At 48.6% G+C, this 21196-nt stretch overlaps 1 protein-coding gene across 7 annotated transcripts in view; it reads left to right on the forward strand.

The window, feature by feature from the left end:
* The window catches only part of SLC39A14 (solute carrier family 39 member 14), a 54393-nt gene extending 36256 nt beyond the window's left edge, over positions 1-18137 (forward strand). For 6 of the 7 annotated variants that reach the window (XM_032288474.1, XM_032288476.1, XM_032288479.1 and 3 more), the window contains 8 exons: positions 1225-1503; positions 5219-5405; positions 9843-10012; positions 12893-13015; positions 13853-14041; positions 14146-14353; positions 15675-15859; positions 17600-18137. In XM_032288474.1, the coding sequence (XP_032144365.1) occupies positions 1225-1503; positions 5219-5405; positions 9843-10012; positions 12893-13015; positions 13853-14041; positions 14146-14353; positions 15675-15859; positions 17600-17746 (1488 nt within the window). In that variant the 3' untranslated portion in view covers positions 17747-18137. Of the gene's footprint in view, positions 1-1224; positions 1504-5218; positions 5406-6842; positions 7013-9842; positions 10013-12892; positions 13016-13852; positions 14042-14145; positions 14354-15674; positions 15860-17599 lie in introns of all 7 variants that reach the window. The other variant, XM_032288475.1, reaches the window with a different exon arrangement.
* The last annotated feature ends 3059 nt before the right edge of the window (positions 18138-21196 follow it).

Here is a 21196-nt window from a genome sequence, read left to right on the forward strand (position 1 = left end):
TTTTTCTTTCTTTTCTTTCTTTTTCTTTTTCTTTCTTTCTTTTTCTTTCCTCCTTTCTTTTCTCTCTCTTTCTTTCTTTTTCCCTTCCTTCCTTCCCTCCTTCCTGTCTTTCTCTCTTTTTTTCTCTCTCTCTCTCATTGCACCCAGCCCATGTTTATTTTTTAATAGCTTTATTTTGGAGGATTTCAAACATATATAAAAGCAGACAGGGCCAGGTGCGGTGGCCGACACCTATAATCCCAGCACTTTGGGAGGCTGAGGTGGGTGGATCACTGGAGCTCAGAAGCTGGAGACCAGCCTGGCCAACATAGTAAAACCCCATCTCTACTAAAAATACAAAAATTAGCCAGGTGTGGTGGCACACGCCTGTAATCCCAGTTCCTCGGGAGACTGAGCTAGGAGAATTGCTCGAACCTGGGAGGCAGAGGTTGCAGTGAGCCGAGATTACGACACTGCACTTTAGCCTGGGAGACGGAGCAAGACTGTCTTAAAAAAAAAAAAAGAAAAGAAACAGAGAATCTGATGAATTCCCATCTACCGGTTGCTTAGTTTCAGTGACTATCAGCTCATGCCTGATCACCTCTCATCCACACCCCCGTGCTCGACCCCACCTTTATTAGTTTGAAGCAGAGCCCAGATCAGATGGTAAATCCATGATTATTTTAGTACCTCTAAAAGGACTTCTAAAAAATCATAACCGGCGGGGCTCAGTGGCTTATGCCTGTAATCCCAGCACTTTGGGAGGTGAGGCCGGTGGATCGCCTGAGGTAAGGAGTTTGAGAGCAACATGCCCAACATGATGAAACCCCGTCTCTACTAAAAATATAAAAAAATTAGCCAGGCGTGGTGGTGTGTGCCTGTAATCCCAGCTCTTCAGGAGGCTGAGGCAGGAGAATCACTTGAACCCGGGAGGCGGAGGTTGCAGTGAGCTGAGATTGCGCCACTGCACTCCAGCCTGGGCAATGAGTGAAACTCTGTCTAAAAAAAAAAAAAAAAAAAACATAATCACATTGCTGTTTTATTTTTTTAATTAAACCTATTGAGTTTGTCCTTTTTATTAGTTTTTATTCTGTCCTTTGAAAAGGAGGGTTTTTTTCAAAGGCTAATTCAAGAAGGAGCATAGGCAGAGACTGAAGGTGTCTCGCCGTGTTGAGTGTGTGGCAGACGCGCTGTTGCTGGCACACGGGGAGAGGCCTCAGCTTCACCTGCCTTTTTCTCTCGCAGGCTCATTTAGTCACCATGAAGCTGCTGCACCCGGCCTTCCACAGCTGCCTCCTGCTGACCCTGCTCGGCTTATGGACACCCAGTCCCGAGGCTCACGCTTCGTCCCCAGGCACGCCCACTCTCAGCGCTGCCTCCTTCCTGCAGGATCTGATGCGTCGCTATGGCGAGGGTGACAGTCTCACTCTGCAGCAGCTGAAGGCCCTGCTCAACCACCTGGATGTGGGGGTGGGCCGGGGTAATGTCACCCAGCACGTGCAGGGACACAGGAACCTCTCCACGGTAAGACTCCCCTGTAAGCCAGGAGCTCTGCTCAGGAGTCTCTGGCCTCTCGGGGTTTCCTGTCTGGTTGGCCCAGGGTAGCCTGGCAGCTTGGCAGAGGTAGGATGAGGCAGGTCAGTCTTGAAGACCGAGTGGACAGGCCAATTCTTGTTTCCCCGTTGTCTGAATCAGCATATTCTGAGTCTTCTGCGGTGCCTTCTGACCCCACCCTCACCCCCCGCCCTCCCTGCCCCCGCCCCGCATAGGTGTTCTGAAGCCCTTAATAAAAGGCAGCCTGGGGCCAGTGGTTCACGCCTGTCATTCCAGCACTTTGGGAGGCCAAGGCCGGTGGATCACCTGAGGTCAGGAGTTTGAGAGCAGACTGTCCAACATGGTGAAATCCCAACTCTACTAAAATTAGAAAAATCAGCCAGGGGTGGTGGTGGGTGCCTGTGATCCCAGTTACTCGGGAGGCTGAGGCAGGAGAATCGCTTGCACCCAGCAAGGCAGAGGTTGCAGTGAGCCCTGATCTCGCCCCTGCACTCCAGCCTGGGTGACAGAGCAAGTCTCAAAACAAAACAAAACAAAACAAAAAAGGCAGCCTAGAAGTGGGGTTCTCAGCCCCACAGACTCTTCCTCAGAGCTGCACTTGAGTCACTCGTAAATGCTGAGAAAACACAGCTCCCAGGCCAGCATTTCTCATAGAGTTTACCGTTTCCAGAGCCTGTTACTATCCCAGTGAGCCCGCAGTCCCTCCAGGTGCAGCGGCGATTATCTGCATTTTACAGGAGAGGACACCAAGGGTCCTGCATTGAGTCCCTGCAGAGACCCAGGCTGGAACGCCAGGTCTTTTTGGCTGCCAATTCTGTGTTCTTTCTTCCATATCATCTCTGCTAATCAGACTCTGGGGCTATTTGTGGCAGCCAAATATAAGTCAGCCAGCAAAATCTTTATATATCGACTTTGTTCCCTGTGCTGGTGTTGTGAGAAATAGAGAAAAATGAGTCATATTTAGGGAGTTGACTGGCATGATGGGGAGCTTAACCAACAGAGGACAAAGTCAGCAGTGCTGAAATGAAGCACTGCATTTTGTGGGTTGGACAGTAATTGTAGGATGCAGAAATGAGAGGGGGAGAGGAGTGTCCTAGAGGCATCCGTGTAGGCTCATGAGTGCAGTGTCCTCGAGCTGCCCCTTGAGATGAGTGCAGTGTGGAGATAAAAGGGACAGGGCGGGCGGGGCACGGTGGCTCACGCCTGTAATCCCGGCACTCTGGGAGGCTGAGGCAGGCGGATCACTTGAGGTCAGAAGTTCGAGACCAGTCTGGCCAACAGGGTGAAACGCCGTCTGTAATAAAAATATAAAAATTAGCCAGGTATGGTGGTGGGTGCCTGTAATCCCAGCTACTCTGGAGGCTGAGGTGAGAGAATCACTTGAACCCAGGAGGTGGAGGTCACAGTGAGCTGAGGTTGCGCCATTGCACTCCAGCCTGGGGTGACAGAGCGAGGCTCCATCTCAAAAAAAAGAAAAAAAAGGCAGGGGACGGGGTGACCATGTGGTGTGGATGCAGAATGACTTGAGCACAGCAGACACCGGAGCCAGGGAGGAGCACACTCTGTGTACCCCGGAGGTGATGTAGTGACGTGGGTCTCAGGACTTGCCACAACAGCAGCAGCATCTCGGGGTCACAGGAGGCCAGCCCTTGGCCTTTAGAAGCCCAGGCACTTATTTTGGCAGCACGGTCAGAGTGCTGACTCTCAGAGATACGCCCATGTGAGACCAAACTCAGAAAAGGCCTGGCATGTAGGTGTAGACAGTATAATTAGAAGTGGAGCTGCAGATTTCACAGGAACGGTTCGTGAGAAGCACTTACCTGCCACCTCCCAAGGTAACTGCAGCAGCTGCTGGCTGGCCACGGCCCACTTTGAATCTTCAGGTTTTCCTCCCCTTGCCTCTGTGAACGCACATGTCCTCAGGCTGAGGGCAGTCCTGTATGGTTGAGGATGTGTGGGGCTGATCGGGCAGCAGCACTGTTTCGGCGGAGCCCCACCCCTAGACATTTCAGCTTCAGAGAAGTAGCCGGAACCTGCATTTTAACGTAATAGCTCCCTGGGCTATTGTGACGTGCAGCCAGATTTGGTACGAAGCTTGTATCTTCAGGCACACACACAGAATGGTGTTTTCTTTGTCTCTCCTTTTCGTTTTTTCTTTTTTGAGAGGGAGTCTTGCTCCCTTGCCCAGGCTGGAGTGCAGTGGTGCAATCTCAGCTCACTGCAACCTCCATCTCCTCCGTTCAAGCAATTCTTCTGCCTCAGCTTCCCGAGTAGCTGGGATTACAGGTGTACACCACCATGCCCAGCTAATTTTTGTATTTTTATTAGAGACAGGGTTTCACCATGTTGGTCAGGCTGATTTCGAACTCTTGACTTCAAGTGATCTGCCTATCTTGGCCTCCCAAAGTGCTGGGATTATAGACGTGAGCCATTGCACCCAGCCCCAGAATGGTGTTTTCTAGAAACCATGCCCTAGTGACAATTTTTTTTTTTTTAAGAGACAAGGTTTTGCTCTGTCACCCAGGCTAGAGGGCAGTGACATGATCATAGCTCACTCACTGTAGCCTCCAACTCCCGGGCTCTCACAGTCCCCTGCTGCAGCCTCCTCAGTAGTTGAGATTACAGGCATGTGCCACCACACCTCGCTAATTGTTAAATTTTTTTGTAGGGAAGGGCTCTCATTATATTGCCCAGGCTGGTCTCCAATTTCTGGCCTCAAGTGATCCTCCTGCCTTGGCCTTCCAAAGTGCTGGGATTACAGTGGTTGCCACCATGTGTGGCCACTTTGGTGACAGTGATAGAAATGTTGTCATTCTTAAAATGTCTCAGGCACTTATTTACAGATGGTTGTGCTTATAATGTGTAACTTTCATAGCCAGCTGAGCCACAAGGATTCCTTACTAGTTGTTGTTGTTGTTTGAGACAGAATCTCACTCTGTCACCCAGGCTGGACTGCAATGGCATGATCTTGGCTCACTGCAACCTCTGCCTCCCAGGTTCAAGCAATTCTCCTGCCTCAGACTCCTGAGTAGCTGGGATTTCTGGGGTGCGCCACTGTGCCCAGCTAATTTTTGTATTTTTGGTAGAGACAGGGTTTCACCAGGCTGGTCTTGAATTCCTGACCCCATGATTTGCCGGCTTCAACCTCCGAAAGTGCTGGGATTACAGTCATGAGCCACTGTGCCCGGCTCTACTCACTTTCTTTTTCTTTCTTTTTTTTTTGAGATGGAGTCTCACTCTGTCACCCAGGCTGGAGTGCAGTGGCACAATCTCAGCTCACTGCAACCTCCACCTGCTAGGTTCAGTGATTGTCCTGCCTCAGCCTCCAGAGTAGCCGGGATTACAGGCGTGTGTCACCATGCCTGGATAATTTTTGTATTTTTAGTTGTTGTTTCACCATGTTGGTCAGGCTGGTCTTGAACTCCTGACCTCGTGATCCGCCTGCCTCAGCCTCCCAAAGTGCTGGGATTACCAGCATGAGACACCACGCCTGGCTTTACTTACTAGTTTTTTAAGTTTAAGGGACACATTGCCCTCATCCCTAGACTAGATGAATCTACAAATTCCCTGAAATTTGGACCTCTCTGTCTTCTTTTTCCTCTGGGAAGGCTGAATAGGTTGCTACTTAGCAGGTCAAGCCTGATCTTTGGGGTCTGAGTGGCTTCCTGCCCTTCCTGTGTTTCAGTGCTTTAGTTCTGGAGACCTCTTTGCTGCCCACAATTTCAGCGAGCAGTTGCGGATTGGGAGCAGCGAGCTCCAGGAGTTCTGCCCCACCATCCTCCAGCAGCTGGATTCCCGGGCCTGCACTTCAGAGAACCAGGAAAATGAGGAGAATGAGCAGACGGAGGAGGGGCGGCCGAGCGCTGTCGAAGGTGAGCCAGGCTGGGAAGGCAGGAGCCCGTCTCCCAGCTTGTCCTGTCTCACAAGGACTCCCGGGCTCGGCTGCTGCTGCTCACTGAAGGCCTAACCAGTGATATCCAGGAGGAGCTTGTCAATGTCAGGAGGGGGATCGATGATTGTACCGTTAATGTTTGTCTTCGCAAGGCTGGCCTAAAACTGTCAGACCCCTGGGCTGTAGCGGGTGCGTGTTCAGAGCGTTGGACTTTTCAAGCATCCTGTGGATGCCTTTTTGGTCCATTTTTAATTTTATGTTGAACCACAGGGGCCCAGTACTTTGGTTTTTCTAATTTTTTTTTTTTTTTTTCTTTTTAAGATAGAATCTCACTCTGTCTCTGAGGCTGGAGTCCAGTGGTGTGATCATAGCTCACTGCAGCCTTGACTTTCTGGGCTCAAGCGATCTTCCTCCCTCCACCTCCTGAGTAGCTGGGACTACATGTGTGCACTACCATGCCCAGCTAATTTTTAAATTTTTTGTAGAAACAGGACATTGCCTCGGCTGGTCTCAAACTCCTCGGCTCAAGTGATCCTTCTGTCTTGGTCTCCCAAATTGCTGGGATCACAGGCATGAGCCACCGCACCTGGCTCACTTTGGTTTTATAGTTTTACCTTGAAGACCTCCAGGAGGCTACACTTGGCCCACTGAATCCTCCTTGCCCTCCCCATCCCAGTCTCCCTGGTCTGGCCACAGTGGGCTTGCCGTGAGCTGTGAGCGTACGCCCCGATTGCCAAAGCCCCACAGGGCCGGTGTGTGCTGCCTGCTCTTGGCACCCGGAGTATGCTGTTTATGCTACTGCAAGTCGCTGTTTTCTGCTGTCACTTACTTGGACGGTTTCTCTTGTTTTGTTCTGTTTCTTCGAGACAGAGCTTTACTCTTGTTGCCCAGGCTGGAGTGCAGTGACATGATCTTGGCTCACTGTAACCACTCTAACCTCCGCCTCCTGGGTTCAAGTGCTCCTCCTGCCTCAGCCTCCCGAGTAGCTGGGATTACAGGCATGCGCCACCATGCCCTGCTGAAGTTTTGTATTTAGTAGAGACGGGATTTCACCATGTTAGTCAGGCTGGTCTCAAACGCCTGACCTCAGGTGATCACCCGCCTCAGCCTTCCAAAGTGCTGGGGTTACAGGCGTGTACCACCGCACCCGGCCTGATTTTATGGTTTTTAAGCTTCCATGCCATTTGCAACTGTCTGTAGAGAAGGTGAGTTTCCTTTGGATAGCAGTTTTCATAGAGCTTCCCTAGGCTTCTCCGCAGCCTCTGGTGAGAGATGGACTCAGCGAATGTTACTAATGGGTTGGTGGAGCTCGTTCTGCCCCAGCATACCTGAATTGAGAACGGGCCAGCCCCAGGCAGCAGGAGTGTCTCCCCACCCACAGTAATAGAGGCCCTCGTCTGTTCTTGTTCCTCCACAGTGTGGGGCTTTGGTTTTCTCTGTGTCTCACTGATTAACCTGGCCTCTCTCCTGGGAGTCCTCGTCCTGCCCTGCACCGAGAAAGCGTTTTTCAGCCGTGTGCTCACTTACTTCATCGCCCTGTCCATTGGAACGCTGCTGTCTAACGCGCTATTCCAGCTCATCCCAGAGGTGCAGTAGAACAGAATCATGCGCGTCCTCTTTCCCTGGGGCGGCACAGCTGAGCCAGTCCCTTCCTCCTCTACCCTGGGCTCCAATGACTGCCATCTGAGAATTGAACATGTCCCTCATAACAAAGCCACCAATGACTTCTAACTCTGGGTCTCAGGGCCCACCTCTCACTCCTCTGCCTCTGCAGGTGTTGTCAGATGCAAGGTTCTTCCAGTTTTCCCCCCTCCCAGGACCTGGCAGTCTCCCCTACCTTCCTAAGCCCCATACATAGGGCATCAAAGGAAAGCTGCAGCTACCGACTGCCATCCATGCCTTTGCTGCTAAGTACGAGCTACTTTTTTTTTTTTTTTTTTTTGAGATGGAGTTTCACTCTTGTTGCCCGGTGGGGAGTGCAATGGCATGATCTCGGCTCACCACAACCTCCGCCTCCCAGGTTCAAGCGATTCTCCTACCTCAACCTCCTGAGTAGCTGGGATTACAGGCATGCGCCACCATACCTACAAAATTAGTTTTTGTATTTTTAGTAGAGACAGGATTTCTCCATGCTGGTCAGGCTGGTCTCGAATTCCTGACCTCAGGTGATCTGCCCACCTCGGCCTCCCAAAGTGCTGGGATTACAGGTGTAAGCCAGCATGCCCAGATTTTTTTTTTTTTTTTTTTTTTTTGAGATGGAGTTTCACTCCTGTTGCCCAGGCTAGAGTGCAGTGGCGTGATCTTGGCTCACTGCAACCTCTGCCTCCGAGGTTCAAGCAATTCTCCTGTCTCAGCCTCTCAAGTAACTGGGATTACAGGCATGCACCACCATGCCTGGTTAATTTTGTATTTTTGGAAGCTATGGGGTTTCTCCATGTTGGTCAGGCTGGTCTTAAACTCCCGACCTCAGGTGATCTGCCCTCCTCGGCCTCCCAAAGTGCTGGGATTACAGGCGTGAGCCACCTAGTCTGGCCAGTGCTCACTCTATTCTAAGGAGAAATCTTGGCAGTACTCAGGTCTGGGCACCAAGAGCTTATCCATCTGGAATGAGATTGAAGGAAAAGAGGTTACCAGCTAATACGCAGAACTGGCCTAAAAAGTGAGTGTTGTTTAATTTTAAGAAGGCCATCATTTCTAGCATAGAGTGTCAAACACAGAACAAAGACCAAGACCAAACAAAATTAAAATAAGATAAATGGAAGAGGGGGCCTCAGTCCTTCATACCTTGCATCTTGACTTTTTCCTGATACGACTGACTTCCTGGTACCTTGACTTCACTGTTTTGAAATGTTAATTTTGTTGTTTAATTGTTATCACAGAGGAGCTATGAAAATAAGACCCAAGTTGACAGTCTGTCCACTTTTTTAGCTCAGGCAGGGATGCTGCTGTTGGGGGTGAGGATACGTGGACGTGTGGTCCACCCCCTTAGGAAGTGGTGGATGCTGCCCTTCTCAGAGATCCATGTCAGCAGCTTCTCAGGCTTTGCCAGTCAAAAGACCCAGAAAAGACAGCAGCGGCCGGGCACGGTGGCTCACATCTGTAATCCTAGCACTTTGGGAGGCCGAGGAGGGTAGATCACCTGAGGTCAGGAGTATGAGATCAGCCTGACCAACATGGAGAAACCCCATGTCTACTAAAAATACAAAATTAGCCAGGCATGGTGGTGCATGCCTGTAATCCCAGCTACTCGGGAGGCTGAGACAGGAGAATCACGTGAACCTAGCAGGCAGCGGTTGCAGTGAGCCGAGATCGCACCACTGCACTCCAGCTAGGGTAACAAGAGTGAAACTTTGTCTCAAAAGAAAAAAAAAGAAAAGACAGCAGATGGCTTGCTGTGCCTTGCCCGTTCTTCCTGGTTGAATGTCCACCATCTTGGTGCCATCTCAAAATTTTGCGTGGATATGACAAGCACTTTTCAGGAGAGGCCTCAACTTGGGCTACTTTTTCAGCTCCAGCAATGAACTATGTTAATTTTTTAAAGATTTGAAATGAAAACCCTTTGGACCTGTTTGAATGGAAGTGCTGTAATCACACGTGCTCCGCCCCTGCGGCCTGCCAGGAAGTGTCTCATCCTGGTCTGGTTCTATCTTGCCCTCTTCTGGGCCTGGACGGAGTGTCACACTGGGAAATGTTCAAAGAAATCTTTTTGTGACAGGGTGATCCTGGAACACTGTTCTCTATGCTTGAGCCCCTCTCAGAGCATATGGAAATAAGCAAAGAAGTTGAGAGGTGAAGACACTGAATTTTATGGGTGTTGGGCGTTAATCATCCCCCATCCCTTCTGCCCTGCACATCTGGCTTGGTTGTATCTCATACAAAGCAAACCAGGTGGTCGTGGTGTCACCCAAGCCTGCACAATGTGAATTGGACTTGCAGAAGCAAACGCAGCAGCAGAGTGACCACCCCCTTTCCACATGCTCGCATGTCCTATGAAAGAGAGAGCCCTCGAGTTCAAAGTCTCGAACAGCCTCTCTGACAGGCCTGGGCAGACCTCAGGTGTGTGACAAGGCAGCACCCTGCCCGGCCAGTCACACCACTGGCAGGAATGATTTGGGGCTACCGGTGGCCACAGGGGCGGAAGTCACAGGGTTCCAAGGCCGCCTTGAATTCCTTTCTTCTGAACTGATTGAAGGAAATTCCATGAGATTTGAATCACTAACAAATTTTCTATTTCTCTCTCCCTCCCTACTTGTCTCTCTCTGATTTTTCTTTTTTGTTCCGTTCATATCCACCAAACTTTCCTTGTGACCTCCCTATCCACTCCACCTTCTTCCCCCTAAATGGTGGCTGCTGTGCCATGGGGTGTGTGCCTTCTCTCCCTGCCCTGGGTGGGGCTGGCTCTCCCACCACATGGCAGTGTGGGGATACGGTCTCCTCTGCGTGACCGTCATCTCCCTCTGCTCCCTCATGGGGGCCAGCGTGGTGCCCTTCATGAAGAAGACCTTTTACAAGAGGCTGCTGCTCTACTTCATAGCTCTAGCGATTGGAACCCTCTACTCCAACGCCCTCTTCCAGCTCATCCCGGAGGTATGGCAAGCCAGGGCCTTCACCCCGGAGCACGCCGGTGGGCACAGTGGGAGGGCCTCCATTTGGATGGAAGGCATGGAGAGGGCACCTGGAGGCCCTTTCTTTTTGGAAAGTGAAGCTAGGACTTAGGTGTGAGCTAGGAGAGGCAGCCTAGCATAGGCTGAAGAGCTGGGTTCAAATCCCAGCTCCACTATCAGTAGGTTCTGTAACCCTAAGCATGTCACTGACCTCACAGTGCCTCTGTTTCTTCAGATGTGAGATGGGGAAAGCAATAGGCAGCCTCAGGAGGACGCTGTGAGGATGGAATGATTGATTCTTCGGCAGCACTGAGTGCTTGGTGCTGAAAGTGCTATCTGATGTGGAGTGAAGAGACGCAGTGTAGAAAGCTCACCCTGGCTCAGTCGTCACACTCAGATTGAGGCTTCAGGTGCAGAGAAGTTTAAAACACATCATCAGCTGGGCGCGGTGGCTCACGCCTGTAATCCCAGCACATTGGGAGGCTGAGGTGGGAGGATCACCTGAGGTCGGGAGTTCGAGACCAGCCTGACCGACATGGAGAAACACTGTTTCTACTAAAAGTACAAAATTAGCTGGGTGTGGTGGTGGGCACCTGTAATCCCAGCTACTCGGGAGGCACAAGAATCACTTGAACCCAGGAGATGGAGGTTGCAGTGAGCCGAGATGGCACCGCTGCACTCCAGCCTACGTGACAGAGTAAGACTCTGTCTCAAGACAAACAAACAAACAAACCAACCCACACATCATCAGAACCCATAGGTCTCAGTAAAAAGATTGTCCATAGGGCGTTTTGGGGCAAAGGTAATGCAAATGAAACACTGTCTGGTTTTATATACCTTGACGGTACCTTTGCCTGGTAAGTTCGTGGGAAACTCACCACAAAAGAAGAGGGAACTGATGATTCATCTCATTTGGTGTAATCCCCTCAGCAGACCCATTAATTACAGTAAGCACAGGACGTCTCCCTGTGGGTGGTCTCGCAGGCCTGGACAGAACCACAGCTGAAGCAGAGAGAGGACTCGATGTGCCTCTTACAACACTTGATGTTGTCTCTTTTTTTGGGAGATGGTCTCGCTCTGTCGCCTGGCTGAATTGCAGGTGGTGCGATCTCAGCTCATTGCAACCTCCGCCCTCCTGGTTCAAGTGATTCTGCTGCCTCAGCCTCCTGAGTAGCTGGGACTGCAGGCGCACACCAACACGCCTAGCTAATTTTTGTATTTTTAGTAGAGACAGGGTTTCACCATGTTGGCCGGGATGGTCCGGATCTCGTGACCTCGTGATCCACCCACCTTGGCCACCCAAAGTGCTGGGATTACAGGCGTGAGCCACCACGCCCGGCCAACACTTGATGTTTTCTAAAATGTCAGTTGGCTCTCTCCTAGTCCATCCTTAGGTGAACTCTGAGGGATCGGTAGAACAAGTAATGTTTTACCCATTGGGATCTGATCTGCACAAGAGCATATATCCCTGAGTGTAGAACCCAGCTTTTGGAATTTCTGAAGCTCAAGCCATGATTTTGTCTTTACCATCCTTTGTGGCTTTTTGCAGAGAGGTGTTAGTTGCCTATTTTCACTTCACTTTTCCCCTGGATGATTTGACTCCCTTGGAAAGTCAACACGAAAGTGTTGTTTCCCTGGAAGGTAGTGATTAAATTCGGCCCCTTTAAAACATAAAGACAACAAACAGCCCAGAGTTGCTTGAAGTTGGGATCAACTCTTATTTTGGACCAATTTATGGGAGGGCGGGAGTTCATTCAAGGCCTGTTTCCCATCCGAAAACAGAGGAACAACCCCATAAATATATATACTTCCTATGCACCCATGAACATTTTAAAAAATAAAATAAACAGAGGAGCAATTCGTTAGATACTTTTTTGTTTTTGAGACAGAGTCTCACTCTGTCACCCAGGCTGGAGTGCAGTGGCGTGATCTCGGCTCCCTGCAACCTCTGCCTCCTGGATTCAAGCCATTCTCCTGCCTCAGCCTCCCGAGTAGCTGGGATTACAGGTGTACCACCATGCCCAGCTAATTTTTTGGTTTTTGTTTTTTGTTTTCATAGAGATGGGGTTTCACCATGTTGGCCAGGCTATTCTCAAACTCCTGGCTTCAAGTAATCCACCCACCTCTGTCCTCCAAAGTACATAAGCCGCCACACCCAGCCAGGTCATTAGACACTTTCACAAGAACCCACCATAAAGCAGGAGCTTAACCTAGGACAGAATTCTCTTGATTTCGACTCCTGTCCTCTTCCCAATGGATTCTTCCCTCCCTCTTCAGTAAGTGACAGTTTCAGAAAGGACTCAAAACCCAAAAATTGATGCTCACAGTGACACAGCCTGCTTTCTTGGTTCTGTGGTCACTGGGAGGTCTGCGGTCAGAAAGACGCTGCAGTTCTTCTTATTTAACCAAGAAATGGGTTTCCCATTTTAGAAAGTATAATTACCCATCTCCCTTTGTGTTTACAGGCAGGTCAGCCAGGAACACTAGAAAAGATGAAAATAAATACAAGTGTCTGCTCCTTCAATATGAAATCTGCTGGCAGAGAATGCCTTCATAGCAAAGCACCAAGAGAAATCAAAAGTAGAAAACCGTATCAGAGGCTGTTCTTTCTGGAATTAAAATTCTACAGATGATCAGTCTTTTGCATCAGCAAATAAACTTGAGAAGAACCTCGCGGGTTTGGTGATGTCAAATCAGGGAAACACCAGGACTAGATTTCTGCTGCAAACAGGATGGGTAGATGGCAGAGTTCCTCCAGTACGTCTGTCTCCTCCCCTAGAGTCAAGGAAGTCGTTAAGAGATAGGAGACCAGTGAAGACGCTTTATCTTCTTTAAAACTCATTTTGTTTTCCTGGGTCCACAGGCTTTTGGTTTCAACCCTCTAGAAGATTATTATGTCTCCAAGTCTGCAGTGGTGTTTGGGGGCTTTTATCTTTTCTTTTTCACAGAGAAGATCTTGAAGATTCTTCTTAAGCAGAAAAATGAGGTAAGGCCCAGTTGTTGCTGAAGGAAGCTCTTCTAGGGAAAGCACCCATCGCAGGAAAATGTCTGTGGTGGTGATGGCGTTAGCTCACTATCAAAAATTTCGTGAAACTCTAATTTCTTGAGGAGATAATCCCATTTCACCTCCTGAAGTGAGGCCAGACCAGAAACCAGATCTGGCCAGTGTGCCTTCTCAGCAGTAGTTTATCCCCTTTGTTTTGTTCTAGATGATTTCCTTAATATATTTGCATTTTTACAGGATGGGGAGAAGGGCTTGGTAACATACATTCATTATGTATGAAGTATGACTGCAGAGAAACAGGACTGACTATTACCATACAGTTTCAAAAAGATATCTTTAGTGGCTGGCACGCAGTTATTCCCTAAATAGCTGCTGAATTGAGTGAGATAAGCCATTGCAAGAGAGGAGCTCTAAATATTTGAGCAGTGGCTGCCTTGCTGAAATAAGCATTTGCCCTGAGGCGACAGCTTCGATATCTGTCTGACGCCAGGTCCTTCGCACTTGGTACGGCTTTATATACGTATATATTAGAAACAGGGTCTTGCTTTGTTGCCCAGGCTGGTCTCAAACTCCTCAGCTCAAGCAGTTCTCCCACCTCGGCCTTCCGCAGTGCTGGGATTACAGGTGTGAGCCCCCGTGCCTGGCCACGGCTTCATAGAACAGCTTTTGCAGCATTTCTAAGCAGGTGACCTGCTTGTGTCCTCTTCAGTGGTAGGGCTGAGGTCTTCCAGTGCATGGAGCCCTTCCTCGGAGCAGGTGCTTGGTCAGGTTTGTGGTTTTGGTGACCGTCATGCTGAGCTCTCCTTGCTGCCCCTCCAGCATCACCACGGACACAGCCATTATGCCTCCGAGACGCTTCCCTCCAAGAAGGACCAGGAAGAGGGGGTGATGGAGAAGCTGCAGAACGGGGACCTAGACCACATGATTCCTCAGCACTGCAACAGCGAGCTGGACGGCAAGGCGCCTGTGGTGGATGAGAAGGTCGTTGTGGGCTCTCTCTCTGTGCAGGTCAGTGGGCCACCAGCAGCTTGGTGGAGCCTCTAAAAGGGTGCCTCAGGCTCACCTTGAAGGCACGTGGTCCAGCCTTTAACTCCATGCACACTTTCTCCTAGGACCTGCAGGCGTCCCAGAGTGCTTGCTACTGGCTGAAAGGTGTCCGCTATTCTGACATCGGCACTCTGGCCTGGATGATCACACTGAGCGACGGCCTCCACAATTTCATCGACGGCCTGGCCATCGGTGCCTCCTTCACTGTGTCAGTTTTCCAGGGCATCAGCACCTCGGTGGCCATCCTCTGTGAGGAGTTCCCACACGAACTGGGTAAGCGTGCGTCCTCCGTTCTCCAGGTGCTCCCTCAGGTGATAGCGCAGGCCCCCTTCCTGTGGCTGATTCCTTGCTCCCATCTCCCCGCCTTCACAGTGCTTATTGTAACTGATCAACATGCCCCCAAAGCTTCATGAACTCTAATCACTATTTCTTAACAACTAGAGAATTTTAGCCAGGCGTGGTGGCTCACACCTGTAATCCCAGCACTTTGGGAGGCTGAGGCAGGTGGATCATGAGGTCAGGAGTTCAAGACCAGCCTGGCCAATATGATGAAACCCCGTCTCTACTAAAAATACAAAAATTAGCTGGGCATGGTGGTTTGCCCCTGTAATCCCAGCTATTTGGAAGGCTGAGGCAGGAGAATCACTTGAACCTGGGAAGTGGAGGTTGCAGTGAGTTGAAATTGTACCACTGCACTCCAGCCTGGGTGACAGAGCAAGACTCCATCTCAAAAAAAAAAAAAATAAATAAATAATTTTAAATGATGGGGTTTTTATAAAGGTGTCTGTTTCCTTTTAGCCCCACATGCAGTGGCTCAGTTCTCATCTATACAGTGGGGTTAATAAGAGCACCCCCTTTTAGAATTATGGTGAGGATTAAAGAAAAACAAAGGGACTTCCCATGTGCCAGGTGCTATTCTGAGCACTCAGTAAAGGCTCTCTCTTCCAGCCTGTTCATCTTCCAAAGGCTCAGGTGCCTGGCAGGTAGATGAGCCAGAGGGTATGAGGGGCTTAGTTTGATCAGAGGGGGTGTGTGAAAAGCCAGTAATTACTCCAGAGGCTTAGGAACAACTGAGGGTCAAGTTCTGGCTTTGCCATGTATTGACTTGAGACTTGGGGCAAATCACTTCTTGCAATCTCTATTTTGTTTCCATGGTAGTTGTGAGGAAGGGGGTTCCTTCTGTTTCACCATGAATCCAGAGAGAAATGAGAAGGCCAGTGCCAGCTGGTCATCTATTTTTAAAATCCTGGGAAAGATTTTCAGCCTCTAGGCTGGGTACATGGCCAGTTTGGCAAATGGAGACGGGTCTGAACAGGAAGTTCAAGGGCCTGTCTTGTCACTTCAGTCTTGAGTCTGGGGCTGTCTTGATTGTTTGTCACCCACACTTTTAGCAGTCTGACGTCATCAGTGCCCTTTGTCTCCCAAGACCTTGTATGACTGTCTCTCGCTCTGTTGCCAGGCTGGATTCAAACTCCTGGGCTCAAACCGTCCTCCCACCTGAGCCTCCCAGGTAGCTGGGATTACAGGTGTGCACCACCATGCCCATCTGACTCTTCTTTCATCATTCCTTCCCTTCTCTTTCTCCCTGCTGTAGGAGACTTTGTCATCCTGCTCAACGCTGGGATGAGCATCCAACAGGCTCTCTTCTTCAACTTCCTTTCTGCCTGCTGCTGCTACCTGGGTCTGGCCTTTGGCATCCTGGCCGGCAGCCACTTCTCTGCCAACTGGATTTTTGCGCTGGCTGGAGGAATGTTCTTGTATATTTCTTTGGCTGATATGGTAAGTGTTTCATAGTTCATTGGATGGGAGGGCAGCTAAGGGGACATTATGTAGGTATTTTTTTCTAGGTTTGTCTCCCAGGCTGGAGTGCAATAGTACAATCTCGGCTCACTGCAACCTCTGCCTCCTGGGTTCAAGCAATTCACCTGCCTCAGCCGCCTGAGTAGCTGGGATTACAGACATGCGCCACCACGCCTGGCTAATTTTTGTATTTTTAGTAGAGACGGAATTTCACCATGTTGGCCAGGCTAGTCTTGAACACCCGACCTCAGGTGATCCACCCCCTGAGCCTCCCACAGTGCTGGGATTACAGGCGTGGGCCACCAAGTCCGGCCAGTAGTTTGTTTTCAATAACAATTTTCTTAGCTTACTTTCACATACCACAGAGTTCGTCTGTTTAAGGTGTACCTACCATTCAGTGGTTTTTAAGGGGGCATTAGATTTTAAAGGAGGAAAAGTTTATGTTTTTGTTAGCATATGTCATTAAGGAAAATGATTACACTCAATCTATGGCCTTTATTAATTCTTATAGAATAGCTGTATATAGATAAGAGAGAGAAGGAAGAAGAGAAAATTACCCATTATTATACTGCCCCTAAAACAATAATAGCAACACTTTGGTTTGTTTCTTTTTTTATTTCAATGCATAGGGCGTATCTTTTTCTTTAATTTTTTTTTTTTTAGACAGAGCCTCATTCTTCCCCAGCCTGGAGTGCAGTGTGTGATCATAGGTCACTGCAACCTTGAACTCCAGAGCTTAAGTGATCCTCCTCCCTCAGTCTCCCAAGCAGCTAGGACTACAGGCTCCAGCCACCACCATGCCCCGCTAATGTTTTGAATTTTTATTGAATGGACTCTCTGTGTTGCCTAGGCTGATCTTGAACTTCTGGCCTCAAGGGATCCTCCCATCTCAGCCTCCCAAAGTGCTGGGATTATAGGTGTGAGCCACTGCATCTAACCTGTTTATAACATCTTGGTAGTAAAAAGACCTCTTCAAGTATTTAAAGTCCACAGGAAGGCCAGGCATGGTGGCAGGCAGCTGTGGAGCTACTCAGGAGGCTGAAGTGGAATGATTGCTCGAGACCAGGAGTTCGAGGCTGCAGTGAGCTATGACCGCACCACTGCACTCTAGCCTGGGCAACAGAGTGAGACCCTGTCTCAAGAAAGGAAAAAGAAGCCTAGAATAAAAAGTTTATTTTTTTAATCAGAGTACATTTATTTTTAGCCAACCTCTAAACCCATCCAAAGCCATATACATATTGAATACTTTGTTTTGCCTACATTGTTGTAAAAACATGGTACCTGCTATTGTTAATTTTCTTTTTTTTTAATTATGTTTTTGTTTTTGAGATGGAGGCTTGCTGTTGTCCAGGAGGGAGTTCAGTGGTGGGATCTCCACTCACTGTGTGCCGGGTTCAAGCTATTCTCCTACCTCAGCCTCCCAAGTAGTTGGAATTACAGGCACCCCACCACCATGCCTGGCTAATTTTTTTGTATTTCAGTAGAGACAGGGTTTTGCCATATTGGTCAGGTTGGTCTCGAACTCCTGACCTCAGGTGATCCACCCACCTCAGATCCATCTCAGCCCCCCAAAGTGCTGGCATTAGTGAGCCACTGCTCCTGGTCCTGTTGATTTTCTTTGTCAAACCAACCTGATCTATATCTCCATCACTGAATTGCCCTGGACTTACAAGATTAAGGAAGGAATTGCAGCTATATTTTTTCTCGCTTCTTTCTCAGTTCCCTGAGATGAATGAGGTCTGCCAAGAGGATGAAAGGAAGGGCAGCATCTTGATTCCCTTTGTCATCCAGAACCTGGGCCTCTTGACTGGATTCACCATCATGTTGGTCCTCACCATGTATTCAGGACAGATCCAGATTGGGTAGGGCCCTGCCAAGAGCCTGTGGGACCGGAAGTCGGGCCCTGGGCTGCCCGATCCCCAGCCCGAGGACTCAGCGTCCCAAAAGCACCACAGAAGAGGCCGTTCCATTCAAAACTGACACAGACTGTATTCCTGCATTCAAATGTCAGCCGTCTGTAAATGCTCGATCCTAGGAATAAGCTGCCCTGGTAACCAGCCTCTAGCTAGTGCCTCTTGCCCTCTCCTCACCTCCTTTTCTCTCAGTGACTCTGGAACCTGAATGCAGCTTGTAAGACAAGCCTGACTTTTTTCTCTTATTACCTAGGCCTCCTTCTCTTGGAACCAGTGCTTAAAGGGTTTGAATCCTTTACCCAACAATGCAGAAATAGAGCTGGTGGTTATAACTTGGCTAGAAATATCAAGAGGTGAATCCATAGCGTGGGGCCATGACTCTAGCTGGGCGCCCTGGACCTCCAGCTGGCCAACAGAAAGAAGAGACAGGAGACAGGAAGCCTTCCCATTTTTTCAAAATCTGTTTAATTGTCTATTACTTCTCTCAAAGAGAACCTGAAGTCAGAACAGATGAGCAGGGTGAGGGGCGAGGCAGGGTTCATCCTGAGAGGGAGAGGAAGTCAAACCACTGCTGTGTGTCTGGTCAGGATGGTCACTTGTTCCTACTGAGATGCTGGGTTTGGTTTTGTTTTTTGTTTTTGTTCTTTGAGACAGTGTTGCTCTGTCACCCAGGCTGGTGTGCAGTGGCTCGATCTCAGCCCACTGCAACCTCTGCCTCCCGTCTTCAAGTGATTCTTCTGCCTCAGCCTCCCAAGTAGCTGGGATTATAGACGTGAGCCACTCTGCCTGGCTAGTTTTTATATTTTTAGTAGAGAGGGGGTTTCGCCATGTTGGCCAGGTTGGTCTTGAACGCATGACCTCAGATGATCCACCTCCCAAACTCGATCTCAAACTCATGTTCTCGAACTCATGACCTCAGATGATCCACCCGCCTCAGCCTCCCAAAGTGCTAGGATTACAGGCGTGAGCCACCGTGCCTGGCCGGGTATTGATTTTGTAACAGCACCTGGTGTTTCATGGCTGTCAGGTGAGCTAACGTGGAGGTGTGGCTGCCTGGACCTCTTTCAGATGAACACTGATAGAACAGAGGGTCAGGCTGTCTGCAAAAAAACAGTTGGTTTGGCTATGATTCTCACCTCCTCTTCCCCACTGCCATCTTCTACGAGACTTGGTAGCTGCCTCCCTAGAAGCACATTCGGAGCACATTTGAGACCTTGTGTTAGAGGGGAGACTGCACAATGAGCTATCCTCCCATTGAGATGTCTGCAGAGTGGCAAGCTGACTTGCAGAAGTGGGGTGCCGTTTATGCTGTACGTAGACAGGGGTAATCAGAAATGGAATCAGTGCAGGCAAAATTTAGGATTTGCTGCTTCCATAAATCAAAGCATGACTAACAGGGGTCTCTGAAATGTAAGGTCACAGACTTCACTTAGGGCATCACAGATGTTTGCAGAATGGCGGGCCTAATGATTATGTTGCACATGGCTTTTTAATGACCTGTCTAGGTTACTGTTTCCTTGCAAAAAAAAAAAAAAAAGTCAAATCCTGTATTGAATTGAATATGAATTGATCTAACTCTCTTCAGAAAATGGCTGCAGACACTTGTCTGCAAGACTGTAGGCCAGCCTCTGGCACTGTGGAGCCCTCACCTCCGAGCTCTGGCTTCAAGGGGAGCTCATTTCCAGGTTCACTAGGTGAATTGATTTATTATTATCATATTGATAATGTGAGATTCTTCAGCCACTTTGGGGAGCCTGTCTCTCCAGAAGCCTTTCTTAGTGGTGCCCGCAGTTGCAGCTCAGGGGCCGTGTTTGCAAACTGATTCACGTGCATGGCCGGCAGGAGCACTGGTTCATTACCAATGCCTGAGTTTTTCTCTTCTCACGTAGAAAAGCTGTCCACTCAGTAATCACAAGCAGCATCGATTTGGTTTTCTCTTCTTGGGAGACATCTCTCACACCAGGAATATTCTTGAAAAGAGCATGAGCAGGAAAACTGCTGATGTTACTTTTTAAGTTTTTTTCTTATCTCACCTGTTGGCTTCAATACATTTGAGAATATGCTGAAGAAGGAAAATTTCAGTGATGGAGATTCTAGATTAAATATCAGGACTGACTCCTGGTAGGGTTATGGTCCAGTTTTACCAAAGAACCAATTCCTTGAATGTTGGAATCTAACTTTTTATATTGTCACTATTATTGTTGTTGTTTTAAAACGGTTCTTCGTCTTTTCTGTTTTATTTTTCTCAAACTGCTTTCGGGAGCTAGCAGAAAATAACTCAAAAGTGTAAGACTCTGGAAGATTTTGCTTTTACCTAAGTCGCGTTGATGTATTCAATTTATAATTTTAGCATTCCCAATAGACCCCGCCATTCCTTAAACATAATTCCCTTTGTCTTGGGGTAGAATACTAAGTTAGAGTTAGTGGATTTCTAGTTTAGAAGAGGAGCTCAAAGCTACATGAAATAGGTTGCTTTCCCTGTCTGTGCGCACCTGTATTACCTAAAGAAACTTCCTTTCATAGACAGCTGCCTCAAAGGGAATCCTCTTTAAACTGTAATTGGCGCAGAAGTCAGTCCTAGTTGGAGCTTAGGAGAGGTGGAGACGCTCACATCGTCGGACTTGAGTTGCCACTGATTGTGGCATCCGCTTTGCCTCATGAGTCAAAAATGTGGCAATTTCTTTTGCTTTTTAGGGGTTGAATTTGCTGTTTTAAGTATTTGTACAGAGTAGAAGTCTAAGGAGTAGCGAGTCGTTGGGAGGACTTTTTTACCCAGATGCACCAGCTCCTATTAAGAAATTAGCAAGGAAAGTGCCTGTCAGATGCAGGAACGGTGAGGCAGGGGCAGGAGTTCTGCTTCTGCTCCCCTCACCACTGGCACGCAGTTTGCCCCGTCTTTGCCCCCAAAGGTATTTTGTGTCTAGTGTCAAATTGGAGCTGTGCTTCATTGGTCCTTAACCTTGGGTTTTAAAAAGAAGGCTTCTCTGTTTGGGTAGCGTAAGAACTGATTATCAACTGATTATAGTAAGTCTTCTTCCAAACAGATGGTAACATGTGGAGCATCTGCTTTATAAATAGTTGTCTGATTTTTGCAAGAGAGGTTAGGATTTTATTGTTCATATTTCCCTTTACAGTTCTGCAATTCCATCACAGTATTTTTTTAAACAACTCAGGTGTTATGAGAAGAAATTAGAAAATAAAATTAACTTATGTGGACTGTAAATGTTTTATTTGTAAGATTCTATAAATAAAGCTATATTCTGTAATTGTTGAGTGCCTCGTATGATCATTTGCAATAAACATGAATGTAATGAAGGCTGTTGAACACAAGGTGGCGATGGTGTCTCACTGACATACAAAGTTTTGTTTTACCAGGTCTGGTTTAGCATTTGACTGGGATTTA

Source organism: Sapajus apella, unplaced genomic scaffold (genome assembly GCF_009761245.1).
Source record: "Sapajus apella isolate SASKATOON/1434 unplaced genomic scaffold, GSC_monkey_1.0 scaffold21, whole genome shotgun sequence".
Classification (NCBI taxonomy): domain Eukaryota; kingdom Metazoa; phylum Chordata; class Mammalia; order Primates; family Cebidae; genus Sapajus; species Sapajus apella.